A 19,634-nucleotide genomic window follows, 5' to 3' on the forward strand; every position below is an offset into this window, starting at 1 on the left:
GTTTGTAAATTCGTTATATTTAGAATGGGAAGTTTTACGAAGTCTTTACTGGTTGTTACCTTGTCATGTGTTATAGGCTGTAACTATAAAGGACATTATCCCAAAATTGATTTTTCAAAATTTTGTTTATGAAATGTATTTTTCCTAGAAGTTAAAGATTGTTGTGTTTCCATGTGGACGAAGAGTTTCATGCACTAAAGACTGCCATGGGACTTCCGAATATGATAGTCGTTTGATCCAAATTGTTTAAATATATTTATCAAACATTTCCACGCTCACCATTGTAAGTCCACCGTTGCCGTATTCGTTTACAACCATCGTTAAAAACCAACCGACTTAGTTTCTTCAACTCTGTTCGTGGGACACCTGTACTTATGAATACGTCGGTGGCCTACATATTGATTGATAATAAAAGGTTGTCAATAACCTTTCTGAACTGTAAATCGACCACCTTCTGTATCCCACAGAAACCGATTCAACCAGTCGAGGGAAATTCATAGAGTGAGTGTTGTTTTACGCCGTTTTAGCAATATTCCATCAATATCACAGCGGGGAAAACCAGAAATGGGAGTGCCATATTGGTCGCTTGTATGGGATTAAACCCGAGTCTTCGGTATGACGAGTGGACGTCTTAGCCACCACCCCTTTTATCGGGTGAGTTTTTCAAAGACTTTGACGTCCTTGGTCGTCAAGAACATATGTTGTAACATCAGTGTATTGTCACAACTCGTGAAGATCCGGGTTAGAAATGATCTTCAGTAATCCATGCTTGTCGTAAAAATCGACTAACGGCTTCGGGTGGTCTTGCACGCTGACTTGGTTGACACATGTCATCGTATCCCAATAGCGTATATCGATGGTCAGGAGGTTGATCGCCGGATTGACGTGTCCAGACTCGAGTATTTACAGACCGCCGCCATGCAACTGGAATATTGCTGACTGTACTGCGTTCAACAACAAGCATTTGGCACCAAATTGCACAACAACATACGGTATTCAAGTGTACAGCACGTTTTCTCTTCACGTTTGTCCTCTTCTGAAAATGCATCTGTATGCATTCATGGTCCGATAGAACACAGCACATTTCCACGAGGAAGCGGAAAAACAAGAGATAATTATTGTCTGGGTGTATTTATTTGTAACTACTGACCACAGAGTACATTATATCAATGACCGTATTTTGATATTACTAACATTGAATCAGTTAGTATGGTACATAGATCTGTGATATTCTAAATACTTGCCCACGGTTCAAGTTCATGAAAGCATGAGGTGAAATTGAACCGAAAGTAGATTGATTGTGAGTGAGTTAACATTTTACATCGCATAGGCAATATTACAGCCATATTGAGATGAACCGAAAATAGATTGCTATGTGTATCTATGGAATATATTATTAAGAACATTTAAAACAAAGACTCTGAGGAGATTTCACTGGGCTGCCGCATTTCCCTTGTGAGGCTGAATCAATCTAGGGAGCCACCATTGGTTGGAACACGCCGGGGACATCGTCCTCGTTCTGTGATCGAATCCAGTCTTCACTAGGTTCGAAAGATTTCTTCAATTTCTGAAATATGTCGATGTGATAGAAACATGTTTACGCTGGGTAAAACAGGACATATAAGCGTGCTCAGACCTTTAAAAGACAGACATAAAACGAACGCACCACCATATCTTATATATCATATGAAGATCTTCAATACCCAGTAGCCAAGATCTTCAGTATTAGATCGTGTGGACTTGCTGATTTGCTTGACACCTGTCATAGGTTCACATCGATGTTGATCACGGGATTTTCTGGTCCAGACTCGATTATTTACAAACCACCTCCATATAGCTGGATTATTGCTGAGTGTGGCGTAAAACTAAACTCACTTCGTTACCACCCTTGAACTTCAATAAATCACTGTAGCCCTGTAATTCTGACAATCATCTGGCATCAAACAGTTGTTAGTGGTTGTTTCAATTCGTTTTTAGTTTTATTGTTTGTTTTGGTTCTTTCTGGGTTTTTTTTGTTTGTTTGTTAAATCGTACACATGCAAAGTTTTACCTCAAACACATTCATATTTCAAAACGATTACTGTACAAACATACGGAAGTGAATGTGGTGATGCGCCGTCAAACATTATCTTAGCAACATTGATTGAGACCAAAATATCTCCCATTTTTCAATTTAAATTAAAACTAAATTTCCCCTACTTTTTTTGAAGAGTATATTTTACAAATACAGTCCCCAGGAAGGTACATATGATGAGAAGATTATGTTCATGCATCTTGACATGGCACTTTTTTGTGGCAGTTGCCCAAACACCCCAAGAGGTAGTTTCAGTAAGTTACATGTAGTTAGACATTTAAAGAACCTTAGCATAAAATGGCACCACACTGACAGAATATTAATAACATAAATATAAATTAAAACAGAACAGCGCACACCCCTTGTACTTTCGGGTTCTTTGTGAAAGCACCGTAACTGTTTTGAAAAGTATATTTCTTGAGACTTACACGTCCCGACCATTTGTCTCGAGGACCACAGTACGATACAGAGCACATACGTGACAGTATGCACCTAGTGAGTTGAATAGTGCCAAGCATATTAAGATATCTCTCAGTCTTTTAGCTGCGGTTACCTGTTTCATTGTTGCTCCTGGGGTGTTGTAAACCGCCCAGATGAAAACAGCCGGTAAAGGCAGGAGTGATGAAAAGGATATGAGCCACCCAATAGCTGTTGCCCAGGTGGGATAGATGTAGTCCCCATACTTCGGGGGTCGGTAGGAGTAGAAGGAGTAGCAGCAGATCACCTAGTACAACAGTTGGAACGTAAAAGATACACACTTTCCTCTTCACTGGTGTTCACCTTAAAACTGAGGATCATGTAAAAATTCCAATATATTAATAGACGTTGTGGTGGTGTGTGGCCCTGTGCACAGAACTGAGCGCAAAACTCAGTTGAAGTTAAGGAACGGTGGGCGCTGAGAGCCCTAGGATGTGTGACCGTGTGTTCCGCAGCTTGACTAGTAATAGTTTGTAGAGTCCCAAAGGGAAGCATGTATGACACATGTGAATTTCTTGAAAATTGCCTTTGTTCATCCATCAGGAAATGTTTGCCCAGTGGGATAAGTCATGTGACATGTAATGGTATATATCCCATGCACACCTGTATAAACATTCTGCCAATATCGATTGTATATATTTTTGTCGTACTTGCATAAGTCTTCTTAATACCTTTGAATATTTATCCTGTAGCGTAAAACTAGACACAATTGAACGTAAAATGCAATAGATTCCATGTCCGGGTACACAAGGATAATTATTTTGCAATATCCATTGTATCATCAGATAGCCTTGCTGTTTTTGCATACACTCCTGGGTGATGTACAGACAGTGGGTTCTGTCTTTGTGCATTTATTTGGTAGTGTAAACCTAGGCATTTATGAGTGTGGAATGCTATTTGTTTTCATGCCTGGACATACCTGTGTGCTGTATATGCAGTGGGGTCTGTCTTTGTACATTTACTTGGTAGTAAACCCTAAGCATTTGAGATAGTGTAATGCTATATCTTTTCATGCGAGGACACACCTGGATAAATTCTCAAACTGACTGCATTGCCTCCACAGCTTTGCTGTTCTTGCATAAGTCTTTTATAATGCATCGACCTTGTTGTACACAGGACCCACATACTGTATATTGTACTGAATAAGAGAAAAGAATTGACTAATAACCCAGCGTCTCACTGGTAGGTTAGGTTTTCCGGGATAATGATAGTCAGATTGTTATAAGCATCCGTCTAGTGAATAGGCTTTACCTTATTATAAATGCACAATTATTTAAATCCGTGTTTGTCCAAGAAGAGTGATCCGTTGCTGATGCCAAGCACTGACTTGTCTGTCATCGACAGTTTGCCACTCAACAGTTGACATATTACTCTTATTATCCGCAAACAAACCAAGGATATGGCGAACAGCACGTAATTCTGCACATCAGACATTTACTCATTAAACCTATGTACACACATCTGCATAATCTGACACTAATGGCAAGAGTGTATACAAGCATGTCACTGCTGGAACATTGTTAACTGCACGGTTTCCTTTAGCGTATCACAGCAGTAGGTTTTGTAACGTCGTCATAGCAATAGCTGTTTTATGTATTTTTATGTAATATTTTCTTGCTTCATGTGAGTATATAATCTTTAGCAGACTAGAATAACTTACAATTAGAAATAGAGGGCACAAAATCTTGTAACCAATGACCATGACCAGCGGTATCTTCTTCCCCCACATCGTATGGACGTCCTCCTGAAGTCTCTTTGTTCCTTCAAGGGAAGGTCGCCACGGTATGTTATATTCACAGGTGCACCAACTAGAGTGCTTGGTTAGCAAAATATAACGTACGTTAAACAAAACAACAACGAAAGATAACTTCAGTAATTGTCGATGAATATGTTAACAAGTTCTTGAAGCCAACCAAATGTTTGCAGATTCGTCAGCCTTAACGCATGTGGCTGGTAATACTATGTATTACTGTAATAAAAATTATTTTTGTCTTAAATATAAATGATTAGATGATGGCAGGCCAGGTGCCAGTTTACTTCAGTCTGTTGCCAACATTCTGAATGGTTGTGATAACGTTTGAATCTGGTTCTAAAATGCTAATGAAGACCAGGTGTTTGTCTTTTCATCTTTGGCTTAACCACTCACTCAAAGGAATAGATTCGTAAGAAGCATATACACAGAGAATAGAATATACTTTGACAAGGAGCTAACGATTGTGGCGTACAGCACACCGGCAGCAAATGCTTACTTACCAGGGCTTTTGGTGTACAGTTGGCCGAGTTCTTTCCACATAGATGTTCTTAAAGTTCTTGAAGTCTCGAAAGTGATTAATAACACTCTCGATCAGGTTGTCATTTGTTGTTGTTGTTTTTTTTGTTTCTTTTTTTTGTTGTTGTTTTTCTTTTTTTTTTCTTTTTCGTTATTGTTCATTTGTTTGGACTATGCCTGGTTCTTTTCGTGCAGTGCATTATGTTACAGTCGAACATGTACAGCGGATTTTACTTTTAGCGGGTATTTTTATTTATTATAGAATGAGTGTTATCGCTTGCTGAATGAGTTTGTTGGCCTGTGTGAAGTGCATTAAGCCTATGAGCTAAATAATGGGCATTTGTAAAGGTTTTTCTGCTGCAGTGAACATATTTACTCATTTTAAGTTGACCACTGTGATACTTAAAAAAAAAAGTCTATCTACGCATCGAAGCATTCACAACATAATAACAAATAAAAGAGCAAAACGATTACAAAATTACCAAAGTTGGGATATTCTTACCATAACACCAGCCCACAGCAATACACTCAAGGATGCCAAACACGGCTGTCGATGGGAAGTAGGCGTACCAGTCCATCAGCGTTACCGCATATATCCCACCCTGAAATATATAGATTCTCAGATCTGCATGATATAACAAGAAGACATGGTCACCAATATCTCCCGTCACAGTGTTCTGTTTCTATTTAGTTCGTGTTTTTCAACTTCACAGCTAGATTCATGTCCTGAAAACGCATATCAAGTTTGGGTTCCCAAATACGCTCTTGGAGAAAACCTGTGCCCTCCGGGGGATACCGTGCACGAGAGACTCATGACAATGGTAATAACTTTGTAACATATTGTAAAACGGTTCCCATTTTCGAACTCCATCAAAGCATTTGTCTTGGAAACACATGCCAAATTTTGTTTCCCAATTTATAGCCCTTTGTGAGAAAATCTGTCCGCATTATCTCCAATGGACGAAAGGAGCTAAAATCAACGCCCCTACCGAATTCGTGACGGAGGATAATAACTCCCTGACATTCATACAGGTGCTTTGTTTAGATTCCCAAAGCAAATATTTCATTTCTTAATTACCACGTTGTTGATGTGGGAATAAAACAAGTTCATCTCACAAACTGACAAAAATAGTGTGCATCACGGTATTTCAGTCTTTCTAGACTAAAACAGATTTTTAGGATGTTCAAAGTTAGAATTTGAAACCTGTCGACAAAGAGCAGTATTTGGTACATCAACTTGCATTGTAATCTAAATTATTTTTAACTACTGAAGACATTACCAAATCAAAAACGGACTGTTGTAACTGAAGGTGGATGACCTTACAAGGGACCAAAAGGATGTTCCTGCATGGTAGCCCCACAAGCAAGAGGAAGTAACTGAAGTGCGCTTTTTGCCTGAGGAAAAAATCATCTCTATTTTTGGCACACAAAACACAATTAAAATATACAAGAAGAGACTTAAGGAGCACCATTACTTCTGAAATATATATCAGTCCAAACAGGAAGAAACTTGAGGAACACCATTACCTCTTACATATATATCAGTCCAAACAAGAAGAAACTTGATGTGCACCATTACGTCTGAAACATATATCAGTCTAAACAGGAAGACACTTGAGGTGTACCATTACATGTGAAATATATATCAATCCAAGCAGAAAGAAACTTCTGGAGTAGAGACTTGAGGAGTACCATTACCTCTGAAATATATATCAATCCAAACAGGAAGAGACTGAGGACCACAGGACCTATGATAAGCCAGCGTCGTTTCATCAACCTCGGAAACACATCCTCCAAGGCAGCAATGATTATCTCAACAGTCGGTGCCTGCATTGATTCAAATTACACATATTTCAGAAGTTGAACAGCAATGCTTCTAACTCGTACAAAATGTGAACAGAGTCTAAACGATGAGCACATACACACACACTCCCCCAACCAGAACCTCTGCTAAACGAGAATTACATGGTATATCTGTATGAATATCAGTATATGACAGTGTTATTACTATCCAAACCATTAGGCACATTTTGGCCAAATTGTGAACGTTAGTGGACATGTTTTTATATAAAGCCATAGAGTGTTCTGAACAAAATTTTGAACTGAATCATGACAAGATGATCATAAGAGACACCTGATTAAAACATCCGTATCAAACTTTACACTACCTTTACACTACCCATTTCCCTTGCACAAAGACACCCTTACATAAACTTGAAACCAATATCACAATAAAGTGGACAACTACCTTGATTTTTAGTCTAATTTAAGATACATGATTAGTGATACAGTAGAAATGTCATAATACAACATTTCTCCAGACAGAATGTCTCCAAGAGCAGATTGTAATGGTATTACAGTTAATCCTACGTTCAATTAAGACATAGGTTCACGTTCAAAAGGTACTCATTAGAACATCCCTTTACCATAGAATCGATAGCCAACAACATCAAGGTAAAGAAAGTCATCACAGACCATAACTGAGGCAGTGGGAGTGCTGAAATGACCTCAGGGTAGACGATGAAAGCCAAGTCAAGCCCTACAAATGCAAGTGCGATAGTCAATGTACGTTTTCTATGTCTGTTCAGTGATGAAAGTGATATTTTGAAAGGACCAGGCAAATGATCTGAGCTCATTTATATATATTCTGTCAAATGTTATCTGACACACAGTGAATGAGTGTTGTTTTGCGCGGCTTTTAGCAATATTCCAACAGTATCACTGCGGGGGACACCAGAAATGGGCTTCACACGCTGCGCCCATATGGGACACTCAGAGTAACGGAATAACATGTCAAGAAATCTTCCGTGCGTCATATACAAACAGTGGAAGAAACTGTTCTTATTTTTTAAATTTAGATCAAGCACTGTGCGTGCTCTGATTGCAAAAACGTGGATTGCACGATGTTGAAGGCAGTCAACATTTGAAATGTTCACACAAACGTCCATTCGTTCTTTTAGTGACAATCGTTACAGTTAACGGGCGCAAAAACTGTATCATACTAGGATAATGTTGATCGCATGAATGCGAAATTTAGTTGCTGAAATATCGGAGGTTGTCAAGGTCATATCAATAGAGTTGAGTGAAATAGCCCTGAGCAGATAGATATCCAAAGAGCACAAATAAACACAAAGGAAGACTGGAGAGGCGACAGAGCTAGTATGGTTCAGCACCTCAATAACAGTTACAGGGATGTTGTTCTGACAAACTGTATAATCGCTAATTGCAGAGTCATGGAACCTCGCTACCCCTAAACTCATCGGCTATATTAACATGTTACTTACCTGAAGATTGAAAAGCTTCAACAGTTACTCCACGCTGGTAGGCCACATGACCAAGGACACAGAAGAAAGCAAAGCCGAAGAAAACGTTGGTGAGTGAATCAATCAGGCAGATTATTACTGCATCCCTTTAAGAAACCATACATAATCAGCATGCTATTCAAAAATAGATTGAATATTATGATTTCGGATATAATGATATATGCATCTTACTGACAATTAGGTAGTCGTGAAGGTCCGAGCTTGGTTAGGCCTTCAGCAACCCATGCTTGCCATGAAAGGCGACTATGCTTGTCGTAAGAGGCGACTAACGGGATCGGGTGGTCAGGCTCGCTGAGTTGGTTGACACATGTCATCGGTTCCCATTTGTAGATCGATGCTCATACTGTTGATCACTGGATTATCTGGTCTAGACTTGATTTTGTTTACAGAATGCGACCACAAAGCTGGAATATTGCTGAGTGCAGCGTAAAACTAAACACACTCACTCACTCACAGACAATTAGACTAATCATGATTCATGGGATAGGACCAAAATAAGGTAATCAAGACCACATGTTTTACTTTGGAGTTAGATATAGTTACAAATTACCGAAAATAGTGTTACCATGTACTGATACAGCCACAACATATGAAACCATGGAATATACCTGAAGCAGTTGTTATCCTTTCTGTTGTGTCCAGACATAGTGATGAAACATCCCATGGCTATACCCAAGGAAAATAGGGCGTATCTACACGCGTGAATCCACACCTGAGACGATAGATTACAAGATAGAACTTTGCTGTGATTATTTATATCTATATATATCCGTATGAAATTGCATATGTATAGAAAGCCATACTACTGATATTGGATCTTACGGGGATTTGACGTGGATAGGTTATGGTAGAGGAGAAACAACCTGTTTGACGTACGTCAGCGTAGAGGTTACCGTGACCTCAGCATCATTGAGCGCAGGAGACGTATTAGACTGTGATTTTATTTTCCCCGCCTGACTAAGCGTCCATAACTAAACGTGACAAATGCGAAATGACTTTGTTGCTGTTTTCGTTGTGATAATTATGATAATAACGATGGCACAAGTCAAAACAGACTCACTTCGGGGTCTGTAAGCTTGTCAAACTTAGGGTAGATGAAGTAGTGGAATCCCTCTGCCGACCCCGGAAGTAGAGAGCCCCGGATTAGGAACACCAAGATGAGGATGTAGGGAACTATTACGGTGATGTAGACAAGCTGGTGAAAAAGGACAGAGGAAGTGAGGGAACCAGGTTCCGACTAGCCAAAACAAACTGTATACATATACAAACGATATATTTATATATATCACGGAGAGACATAAATGCCGTTGTACAAGACAACCATAGTGGTAATACTACCTTATGCATATGTGAAGGTATGGAGTTACGGTCACCTTACAGTCAAAGTAGCATACACGTACATCTGACTTGCCTAAAATTGTATCCGGTATCTTAATTCGGCATCATACCTTCCCTGATACTTTGATTCCTTGAAACATCGAAAGGAATAAGATCGCTGTGGTGACCGCGAGACATCCAACAAGATGCCATCTTAGACCTCCAAGGTAGTCCAGGCCATCACTTTCCCCAAGCATCTGGACTCTGTGGTTGTCAACACCCTTATGTCAATAGCTTACATCAGAGACAAGAGTGGGTGAGGTGGACGTCATGCAAACAATGTTAGTAGGGAAAGAATGAAGTGAGCAGATAGACATTTACGTCTTCAAAACGCATGATAGAATGAACAGGGTTTCTTTCATGAATGAGGACTATGATTTATGGATATACAACTCAAGCTAATTTGCTTGACAACGACATTAGTATCTATCTATGTCGGAACGTCGCACTCACTGAATAAAAGAAGTTGTATATCCATAACTCATAGTTCTCATTCTTCATCCACTCAACTTCTAGAACGCCTATCAAGGAGGGTTTGGTCTGACCAATCATGATTATCTGTAATGTTTCTTGAAATAACATCGTGAAATAAATAGTAGAACTGACCATTTCAGTGAATACAATTGTATGCTTAATATAAGATAAATATTATTTTAGTATTTGTAAACCAACCTAAAGAATTCTTCGGCTGCTATCATCCGTCCGTCTGTTTCGTTCAAGGAATATCCATTGTCTGTTAGAATGGTGTCGTTAGGCAGATGTGAAGCATTCTCGTTCCAAATGCATGCTGGGGTGTTCCATACGTTGTCGCAATGAGACCAAGGCAGGTTGTGTGAGAACGAGTAGTAGAAGTAGTAGACAAACCATGCAAAAGTGACGTTGTAAAAGCCAATGTATAGCCACGTGACGATAACAGTACCGACTCCTATACCTGCAACGGTTGGGAAAAATGTATCGCCATGTACCAAAATGTTTCGAGATACTAACTGCAACTTTATATTCACTTCTTCACAGAATGCCATCAATATAGATAAGTCCATATCAAAGCATATTTAATGTGGACCAGTGTTTGGAATTGGGTATACCTAAGAGATGCCATACCAATTGATGGATAGACCAAACATGCGAAATAACATCTTATATGAAGTTAGGGCAGATTTGCTTTTGAAACTGTTATTTTTCCTTATGTTTGATCGAGGGCAATATGACCCGAATATCCCACTATAAATACACGAAACAACAAGCAGATACTCGAAATTTCACACTTGCGAAGAAAAGCAATAAGAAAATACTCGATACTCAAAACTCCTCGGGCATTCAGGAAATGCCAAAAGCATGAAATTACTCGAATATTTTTATGATACTTGAATAACGAAAAAACACCCGAAGCAACAAGACAATACTCGAATCAAATAGAACATTCCCGGAAATAAAAACATTTCTACTACAAAAGCGTCCTAAAGAGTTCTTATGAAACTGGAATGTGATTGTGTTAAGTCACGCGTTACCTTTGAAAGCAGGACATATATTCCACACGTTCATGGGTCCACTCTGAGAGAATTGTCCGATTGTCATCTCCAGAAACACACATGGTATGGCTCCAATCATTGTGAAGAACATGAACACTATCAGGTAAGCTCCTTGACAACAGACAGATATACCTCATTGCATGCTTCATAAATATATTTTCCTGGTACACATCAACAGGATTAATTCTTACCCAGGTAGAATGTAAGTAACTTTGTCTTCGGTTTCTTACAAGGGAATACATCTAACCGAAGCAAACAGTACAGACTGTTAAGGTATGGAATTATAAATACATGACGACGTCTTAAAATGATATTCTTCAGAGATATAAATTATGATAAACTTTTCTCTTGGTGTGGTTTGTATTTGTTTGACCTGGGTTAATTAGATAGAAATTGATTTCTCTTTGGAGAACCAGATAGAAAGGGAGGACAGAGTGTAGTATTCCTTTAACTCAGACACAATCAACGGTTTAAATCAGATTAAATTAATTTTGCTCTACAATACAGATTATCAGGGTGCTCTTTTTGAGTCTGAGATCGATATGGCAGAGCGGCTTGGAAACAGTTCGTGAAACCAACGTTCTTGCAGACACCTCTGATAATGAGATGAAGATATCAGGGCTGTTTAGACGCTGAATGAATCTGCTCTGTGATTTCAGAAAAGACCAGTGAATTTTTGTATGTCTTCCAACCATACTATATTTTATGACATGGTAAGGACCCAAGCCAAAAATGAGTGAGTGAGTAAGTTTTACGCCACACTCGGCAATATTCCAGCTATATGGTGGCGATCTGTAAATAATCGATTCTGGACCAGACAATCAACAGCATGAGCATCGATCTGCGCAACTGGGAACTGATGACATGAGTCAGCCTATTGTCGCCTGTTACAAGCATAGTCGCCTTTTGTGGCAAGCATGGGTATAGATCGTCTGCCTTAATATATGTACATAATATCATGAATTATCATACTTGTCATTCGTCTCTCGTAAATCGCTGGGCGACTGACTGTGTACCCCTGTTATAACTTCTGTATATTATGATGTCATATGGATATGTTTTTATGCACACAGGTGAGACGTTAATAGACATTTTGATTGACTGATTGATCGGCAAGCATGGGTTGCTGAAGACCTGTAGATATTCTACCCTAGATTTTCACAAGCCCTAAGCCAAAAACCCATCCACATCTGTTTATTAGCGCTGGTAGAAAGATCCTCATTGTGTCTATACAGTGACACACACACTTCGATCACACTTTACCATCTATTGAGTCTACTTCTTTGAGAGGCATGTTTAGAAGTTGGTGACTCAGATAAGGACAAACTTTATGGATGAGCAAGTACTTTCCCGACAACGATACCAGAAGCTGTGTCGAAACGTCACTCCACCTGATTAAAGAAATTGCTCATCCAGTTTGTCCTTATCTATTGAGTTTGTAACCATGATGTATGACAAAACTATCTCTAGTCATTAATCTGAAGACTTTTAAAGAGGTCTTCCTTCCTCCTTTACAAGGAGATATGTGTTACTGTTGACATGTTATGTTTCATTTTGAGATGCAAATTTGGAAGTATTATTTCAGTGAGACTCACCTCCTCCATTGCGCATACAGTAGAAGGGGAACCTGATGAATGCTCCCGAACCGACACCATATCCCACAAGGGTAATGATGAAATCCAGTTGACTGCGCCACTGTTCGTGAGCCATGGTTGCAAACTATAAGAGAAATCACAGTCACAGTGACAATTGATAGTGGAGCATCAGCCGTGTAAGAAAGTGACGCCTGTCCTATTGACTGTTGTAACTCCAATGTTGACGATAGTCTTGCCAAGTATAGTTTTTCCTGATTGGAAGAGCCTTCCAGGTTTATAACATAAAACACAAAATTATTATTCAAGGTCTGTACGTTCACTGAGAAAGAATCTGCCAGGTTCATACATTAGTACTGTCAACTTTGGCTTGCCTCTCCCGTTTTACACCTCTACACTGATTCCCAAGGTGCCACTGAAATCCGTATAAAGAGAAATATATTAGCTAACCCAGCAGATGTACCTTATCAGAAACATTAGCCCTATTCTTTAACGGAATCAAGGAGGGATTGCCATTATGTTCAACCCTTGTGTTCCAACCGCGTGGTTAAACTATTGTGGAAATGCCCAAAGTATTTGTTTGAGTTTGTTTACAGTCCAAGAAAAAAGAACATCAATTCTGACAAACATTTGATCTCCCGACTATGCTTGTCACTATAAAATATGTCAGAGGGAGAAAGTTCTCGTGTAGCTTTAATCATGAAGCCTTTGTTGCCAAACGTGCTGATAATGGATAATATTAGATATCTTGAAAAGAATCGACAGTTCTTAAAACTGATTTCAACATTGTTACAGATCACCTATTAACTTCAGATCACATTTGTTTGCATTGTCCTTTGTAATGCGTAACGTCCAACAAAACAAAATACTGATACATACAGTATATGGTCTAGTTTGTGTGGTGTTCGAAGTACAACGTACCAAAGTTGTCATTTATTTTAACAAAATGAAATCCTCCTTGAAGATCCGGGATAGAAATGATCTTCAGTAACCCGTTCTTGTCTTATGAGGCGACTAACGGGATCGGGTGGTCAGGCTTGCTGACTTGGTTGACACGTGTCATGTCACACATGACACATGTCAAAATCGATATTCATGCCATTGATCACTGGATTGTCTGCTCCAGACTCGATAATTTACAGACCTCGCTCATATAGCTGGTATATTGCTGAGTGCGGTGTAAAACTCAACTCACCCACTTACTTGGTTGACACACGTCATCCCCCACAAATGCATAGCTCTAGCTCGGTGCTACCGTTGAAGATCCGGGTTCGAACTGATCTTCAGTAACCCATGCATGTCGTAAACAGGCTTGCTGACTTGGGCACATCCCATTTGTGTATATCAATGCTCATGCTGCTGATCACTGGATTGTCTGGTGCATCTACTGACTTCAAATGTCGCGTCGCCACACGCTTCTAATTATATGAGTTATTAAAGTACATGTACATGAGGGTCTTGAGTATGAGGCATGCATTTACATGCTCCTCCAAAAGACTATGAAAAGGTAGCAAGTCGAGCGGATACACATTGCAGTTGCAAACAAAAGGCAAAGTGGGGGGGATCCCTCGTTAGACAGTGTACTTAGTGACATGTTTGAAAATATGTGTTGGCGGGCAAATCATTGCGTCAACGCGAGTTGACAAGCATTGAAGGAATGTAACAAAGTATTGTGTCAAAGAAGGAACGGTTGTTGTATTTGACTCAGTCAGGCGACACCTAGCCAGTTCTTCCGTGTAAGCCTAATAGGTTGCCAAACATTGTATTTTGCTAGGATTGAGGGCTTGTCTAACTTTATTTGTTATAAGACGTGAAGTGTTATCGTTGGACGTTTGATGATTTCAGTAACTTCAAAATTTTGTTACGTTATATTGAAATCATAAGGAGAACATTGAGTAGTCTATCGTCAATACAGACAGAATAATCATTTGAATGAAATGTGTCTTCCCCAGATGCAAATAAGTTTGACGTTGTTTAATGCATGTTTACTGCATTAGTACAATACCATAGCTGGAACATTGCTGAGTGCAGCGTTAATGAGGGTACTTATGTATTCATACAATACCAACGAGGGATCCCCCCCACTTTGCCTTTTGTTTGCAACTGCAATGTGTATCCGCTCGACTTGCTACCTTTTCATCGTCTTTTGGAGGAGCATGTAAATGCATACCTCATACTCAAGACCCTCATGTACATGTACTTTAATAACTCATATAATTAGAAGCATGTGGCGACGCGACATTTGAAGTCAGTAGATACACCAGACAATCCAGTGATCAGCAGCATGAGCATTGATATATACAAACAGGATGTGCCCAAGTCAGCAAGCCTGACGGCCCGACCCTGCTTGTCGCTGCTTACGACATGCACGGGTTACGGAAGATCCGGATCTCCAACGGTAGCACCGAGCTAGAGCTATGCATTTGTGGGGATGACGTGTGTCAGTCAAGTGAGTGAGTGAGTTGAGTTTTACACCGCACTCAGCAATATTCCAGCTACATAACCGAGGTCTGTAAATTATCGAGTCTGGAGCAGACAATCCAGTGATCAACAACATGAGCATCGATCTGTGCAATTGGGAACCAGTGACACGTGTCAACCAAGTCAGCGAACCTGACCACCCGATCCCGTTAGTCGCCTCTTACGACAAGCATATACGCCTGTTATTGCAAGCATGGGTTGCTGAAGACCTATTCTACCCCGGGTAGACCTTCACGGGTATCTAACATTATGGATTATAATATAACATTATGACTTCTGTATTGTCTATCGTGTTCAAGATTTCCTCATTCAAAACTATTTCTCGTAATTTAGCTTTCTGTGGTAAAAGAAAATCACCAGCTAGAGACCATGCAGGTAGCAGAAGCACTGTAAGCCCAAATGGCATCTAGTATAGTGATCTACCTTCAGTTGTTGGTGATAAACAGCCAATTTGTACGTGGTATTGTCTAACATAGCTTTCTGCTTTTAAAAATACATTTAGCTAGTTTTATCTCTTTTTGTGATACTCTAGTTGTTTTTCAGTCCGTCGATGACTGGTTCTTTAATTACTTGTATTTTTTGTGCATCTACAGTATTTCTCGTCACTATATGGCTGCAATATTGTCGATGTGACGTTAAATTTAAACTCACTCACTATAAACAATCTGCATACTAACATGCCAGCACTTCCGTAACAGTTATAATGTTTAATGAACGTAATGTTTATCTGCTATACTCTTCAAGCTGTCTGTAAAATGATTAAGTCGTTATTCGAGAGTGTGAGTTCGAGTTTAGTTTTACGCCGCACTCAGCAACATCACATCTAAATGACGGCAGTAGCGAATAATCTGAACCAGACAATCCAGTGATCAACATCATGAGCACCGATATACGTGATTGGGAACTGATGACGTGTCAACCAAGTCAGTCCTCTTAGTCGCCTCTTGCTATTCGATAGAGTCTAACCCTTGATTAACTCTTCAGAGGCCAACGGGATGTCAAACGGGTGTTATTGTTTACTTATCATCGATGTAATATATCAATGTACATGTATCTATAATCCTGTGCTGTAGCATTACAAAGCAGGTTTTGACAGTAAGCTAAACCTAACTCTTCGTATATTTACAATGGAAAGAATTTAGACACATTTGTAAAAAGATCTATTCTAAAACCACCTCACGAGAGACACTGAAAGAAAATACCATTAGACTGAAATGTGTGAAGCCCGACAAACACATAGGCAAACACAGAGACAGATAGCCGCCCAGACAGATAGCTACTGTTTGGTTCCAATTCTTAAAAAAAGCTACATCACGTATTTGTAACACAACTAAAGTATGGCTGTTGAATATTTCATAAATAAACGTTTAAAATCACGTAGTACCTTTGAGCTGTCTTGGATAAAGTGTTCGCTTATCATTTCAAAGACCCGGATTCCACTCCCCACGTGGGTACAATGTGTGAAGCCCGTTGTCTTTGCTGACATTTGAATAAAACAGATCAACGGTACGGTATCAGATAATTTCAAACGATGATGATGGAGCTTTTTTTTAACTCTAATGGAGGTGAAGGACATGGGATTATTTTACAGTGTCCCTAGTATGATGGTTTTAGAAATACATCTTTTAACAAATGTGTCTAAGCGGCGTGAAACAAAACTCACTCAGTCTGAAGATGTGTATGTTCACGGACATAGAATCCAGCGAACAGTGATAAGGCGACCTTTCACTGTGCTAATAGGAAGAATAGCTCACATCAAACGACCTAGATATCTGTACATTTCAGTCAGTTTTACCCGCCAAAATACACGGCAGCATATTATATTCATCACCGTGGACGGGTGAGAGACGTTTAGAGTGTGTTTAGAACTATAGTGAATGGTATTACATGAAACTTTAATGTGGTTATATATCAGGGTTCAAAACAGCAGTAACCCTCTATTGCCTCTGCTGTACTGTCCCAGGTCAAGTAATTATAAAACATCAACTTACCCCACTTCACAACACCATCACGGAAGTGTTGGCACACTTTTGAGCGCCAACGCCTCTGGTTGTTATTTGTCAACAAGAATACTATAATTTGATGTAAAGCGATATCTCAGAAAGAATAGCCTTGCAGTCTTACCCCCGAATACATCTACCAGCAATGACCCCCCATCTGTATCTCCTCTCTTCACTCGAGAGCGATCAATTACAAGCGTTCATGGACCCATATTGTTAAAATTAAATGATTCCTACCTTTGCTATCCCGAAAGACGGGTGATCGTCGTATTTACGGGTATTTATGTAGCTGCAGTGTGGCAAACCAAGCGAACAGTTTTACCCAGTAAACTCTAGCAGCTACATTGAAAAACCTGTTCTCTTGGTAAATGTTATTTTTAGAATGTCTGCTTTAAATATTCTGCCTTTTATGTACTTATGACGGGCGAAGTAGATAGACAGATAGACAGAGAGATGAGGACATTGACAGATAGATGGATAGGTACACAGAGACAGATAGCCAGACAGACACATAGTTACTGTTTTGTTCCAATTCTAAAAAATCTACATCACGTATTGGTGACACAACTAAAGTATGATTGTTGAATATTCCGTGACCATCTTTTTTCTGTTTTTGTTTATTTGTTGTTGTTTTTTGTTTGTTTGTTTGTTTGTGTGGGGTTTTTTGGCAGAGACAACATTGTTTTGTGTATAGTTTTGTGAATACAGACGTGAATCTTTGAAGTTGGTTGTGTTATTTTGTTTTGATATACAAATTAATTAAATAAACTGAATGTAACACTCACTCAACATTAGCCCTCTGAATCTACCCTTAAGTGTTATCATTTCAGCACTTCTTGTTTACACTGTATGCTTTTTCTCACCGCAATCTCTCCCAAAGCGTGTTCAGTACATTGGCCAGCGTGTAGTTTCTATTGTTCTGTATTCATCCAAGCCTAAGGTATTTAAAAGGTTAATTTCATCTTGTATGTTGGTCAGTATCAATTGCGGTTACAGTGGCTCATGTTGTGGTTCTCTGTGTCTATCTAATGGTTGGAAGTTATATCGGCTATAGTTTCAAGTATGCCATTTTTGAGCGTGTAAACTCACTGTCACTTTAACTCTTACGAATAGAGTAGACAACGAAAGCTTTGTGGATCGGGCACCAGAAACACAAACAAAAGTCACTGTCCTAATCTCATCTTTCTGAAACGCACCTGAACAGACCCCACTCACCTAACTACTTGCTATAGTATGACGGTTTTACCACGGATGGTTTGATCCACTAAATAGACTCGGCAGTGTGTGTTACCTAAAGAATGAAACTACATGTAGTCAGTGAGAACGTGACTGTGTAATTAACCATTGGATAGAGAAGAAGCATTACAAACTTCGTGGAGGAACAAGATGCCACCATTACAGTCTGATCTAAGTAAATGCAATTCAATATTATTTTTATTTGTCAAGACGGATTAATAATTGGTTATTTGATGAACAAAGATACTCAAAGATTTAGATTTCAAACGTGTTTTAGGGAAATAGTGACGTATGGTAACAGTGGGTGGTGATAGGCTCATCATTTCTCGTACTTCACTATTTGATAGGGATTGAGCACATGCTTATGATAGAGTCTAATTCACACAGTTGACTATGCTTTTGGCCGACATACGGTACTTAGAAGCCTTAGTATTGGGTACTGTTTTGTTATTGCGTCTCTCACATAGTCAACTGGATTACATGATGTAAAACATTTGTTTGATTGATCTGGGCCTCGTTTCACAAAGCTCTCGTCATCTTAAGATCTCGTATCGTTCTTTTAACATCCGTACCTTTAAACTGTAAGATTAACTTTTGATCGCCGTAGCGTTGCGAGGGTTTCGTGAAGCAGAGTTCGGGATTATATCATTCAAGCGTCAAAACGGTTTATGGGCAGTCTGTGGACTCCCTGGGCAGCAGAACCAAGAAGGTGTTATCCATACATTTGCCAGTGTTATCACTAATGCCGATTGATCAAAACATGCCCAACTGCCTTGCGTGAATTGTGACGTACGTGGGTACTGCGCTGGTGTCACTGGCCCCTGACATCTAAATTTGTATTGTCCCTTGTAGTGACTGGACTTTTACGTTGCTTTTAGCAAATTGCCAATATTTCATCAATAGCACGTTGGTTGACACAAGAAATGTATGTTGTGAAACTTGCAGGATAAAGGAAAGTAACTTATAATAAAGAAATCGCATTTTTATATAGTGGTAACAAGACACATCTGTAATCTGTACTTCAGCATTTCTCTCCTATTGTTGAAGATAGAAACTTGCAGTATTCACTTGAATAAAGCTGAAAAAATTACTTGTAGAGTTTAAGTTCCCTAAGCATGGCCACTTCCAGTGGTAAGGCAAGTCCCCTGCCAATTCGGCGAAGTGTGACGTTCCATGATTTTTTTAATTGGTCCCTATTTTAACTATGTAAGTTCATTAAAATGGTTTGCATTTTTTCCATACTCAATTTTCCATTAAAGTCACGCCCCCTATTATA

General features: G+C 39.3%; 1 protein-coding gene across 3 annotated transcripts; it reads right to left on the reverse strand.

Annotated features, from left to right (window-relative positions):
* Nucleotides 1-1,221: 1,221 nt before the first annotated feature.
* Nucleotides 1,222-17,402, reverse strand: LOC137255824 (sodium-dependent dopamine transporter-like). 3 transcript variants are annotated; one of them, XM_067793384.1, is made up of 14 exons: nt 17,360-17,402; nt 12,645-12,768; nt 11,029-11,160; nt 10,193-10,451; nt 9,592-9,724; nt 9,204-9,338; nt 8,752-8,855; nt 8,105-8,229; nt 7,247-7,359; nt 6,519-6,647; nt 5,323-5,422; nt 4,212-4,312; nt 2,628-2,798; nt 1,222-1,567 (listed from the first exon to the last, which is right to left on the reverse strand). In XM_067793384.1, the coding sequence occupies exons 2-14, from the start codon at nt 12,757-12,759 to the stop codon at nt 1,472-1,474; spliced, it is 1,713 nt and encodes a 570-aa protein (XP_067649485.1). In that variant the 5' UTR covers nt 12,760-12,768; nt 17,360-17,402; the 3' UTR covers nt 1,222-1,471. The 3 variants fall into 3 exon arrangements, with proteins under 3 accessions (XP_067649485.1, XP_067649486.1, XP_067649484.1); XM_067793385.1 differs by lacking the exon at nt 17,360-17,402 and adding an exon at nt 16,786-16,850 and having other exon boundaries at nt 11,029-11,157; XM_067793383.1 differs by lacking the exon at nt 17,360-17,402 and adding an exon at nt 16,786-16,850.
* Between the last annotated feature and the right edge of the window lie 2,232 nt (nt 17,403-19,634).

Source organism: Haliotis asinina, chromosome 11 (assembly GCF_037392515.1).
Source record: "Haliotis asinina isolate JCU_RB_2024 chromosome 11, JCU_Hal_asi_v2, whole genome shotgun sequence".
Lineage (NCBI taxonomy): Eukaryota > Metazoa > Mollusca > Gastropoda > Lepetellida > Haliotidae > Haliotis > Haliotis asinina.

What these genes read in the sequence shown, in the direction of transcription:
- LOC137255824 (XM_067793384.1), bottom strand. Translation starts at nt 12,759, where the DNA reads ATGGCTCACGAACAGTGGCGCAGTCAACTGGATTTCATCATTACCCTT. An exon ending in GATTGATATATATTTCAGAG is followed by an intron (nt 5,423 to 6,518) that starts GTAATGGTACTC and finishes TATATATTTCAG; the next exon opens with GGTGGGATATATGCGGTAAC. An exon ending in TGTGCCCTCTATTTCTAATT is followed by an intron (nt 2,799 to 4,211) that starts GTAAGTTATTCT and finishes CTGTTGTACTAG; the next exon opens with GTGATCTGCTGCTACTCCTT.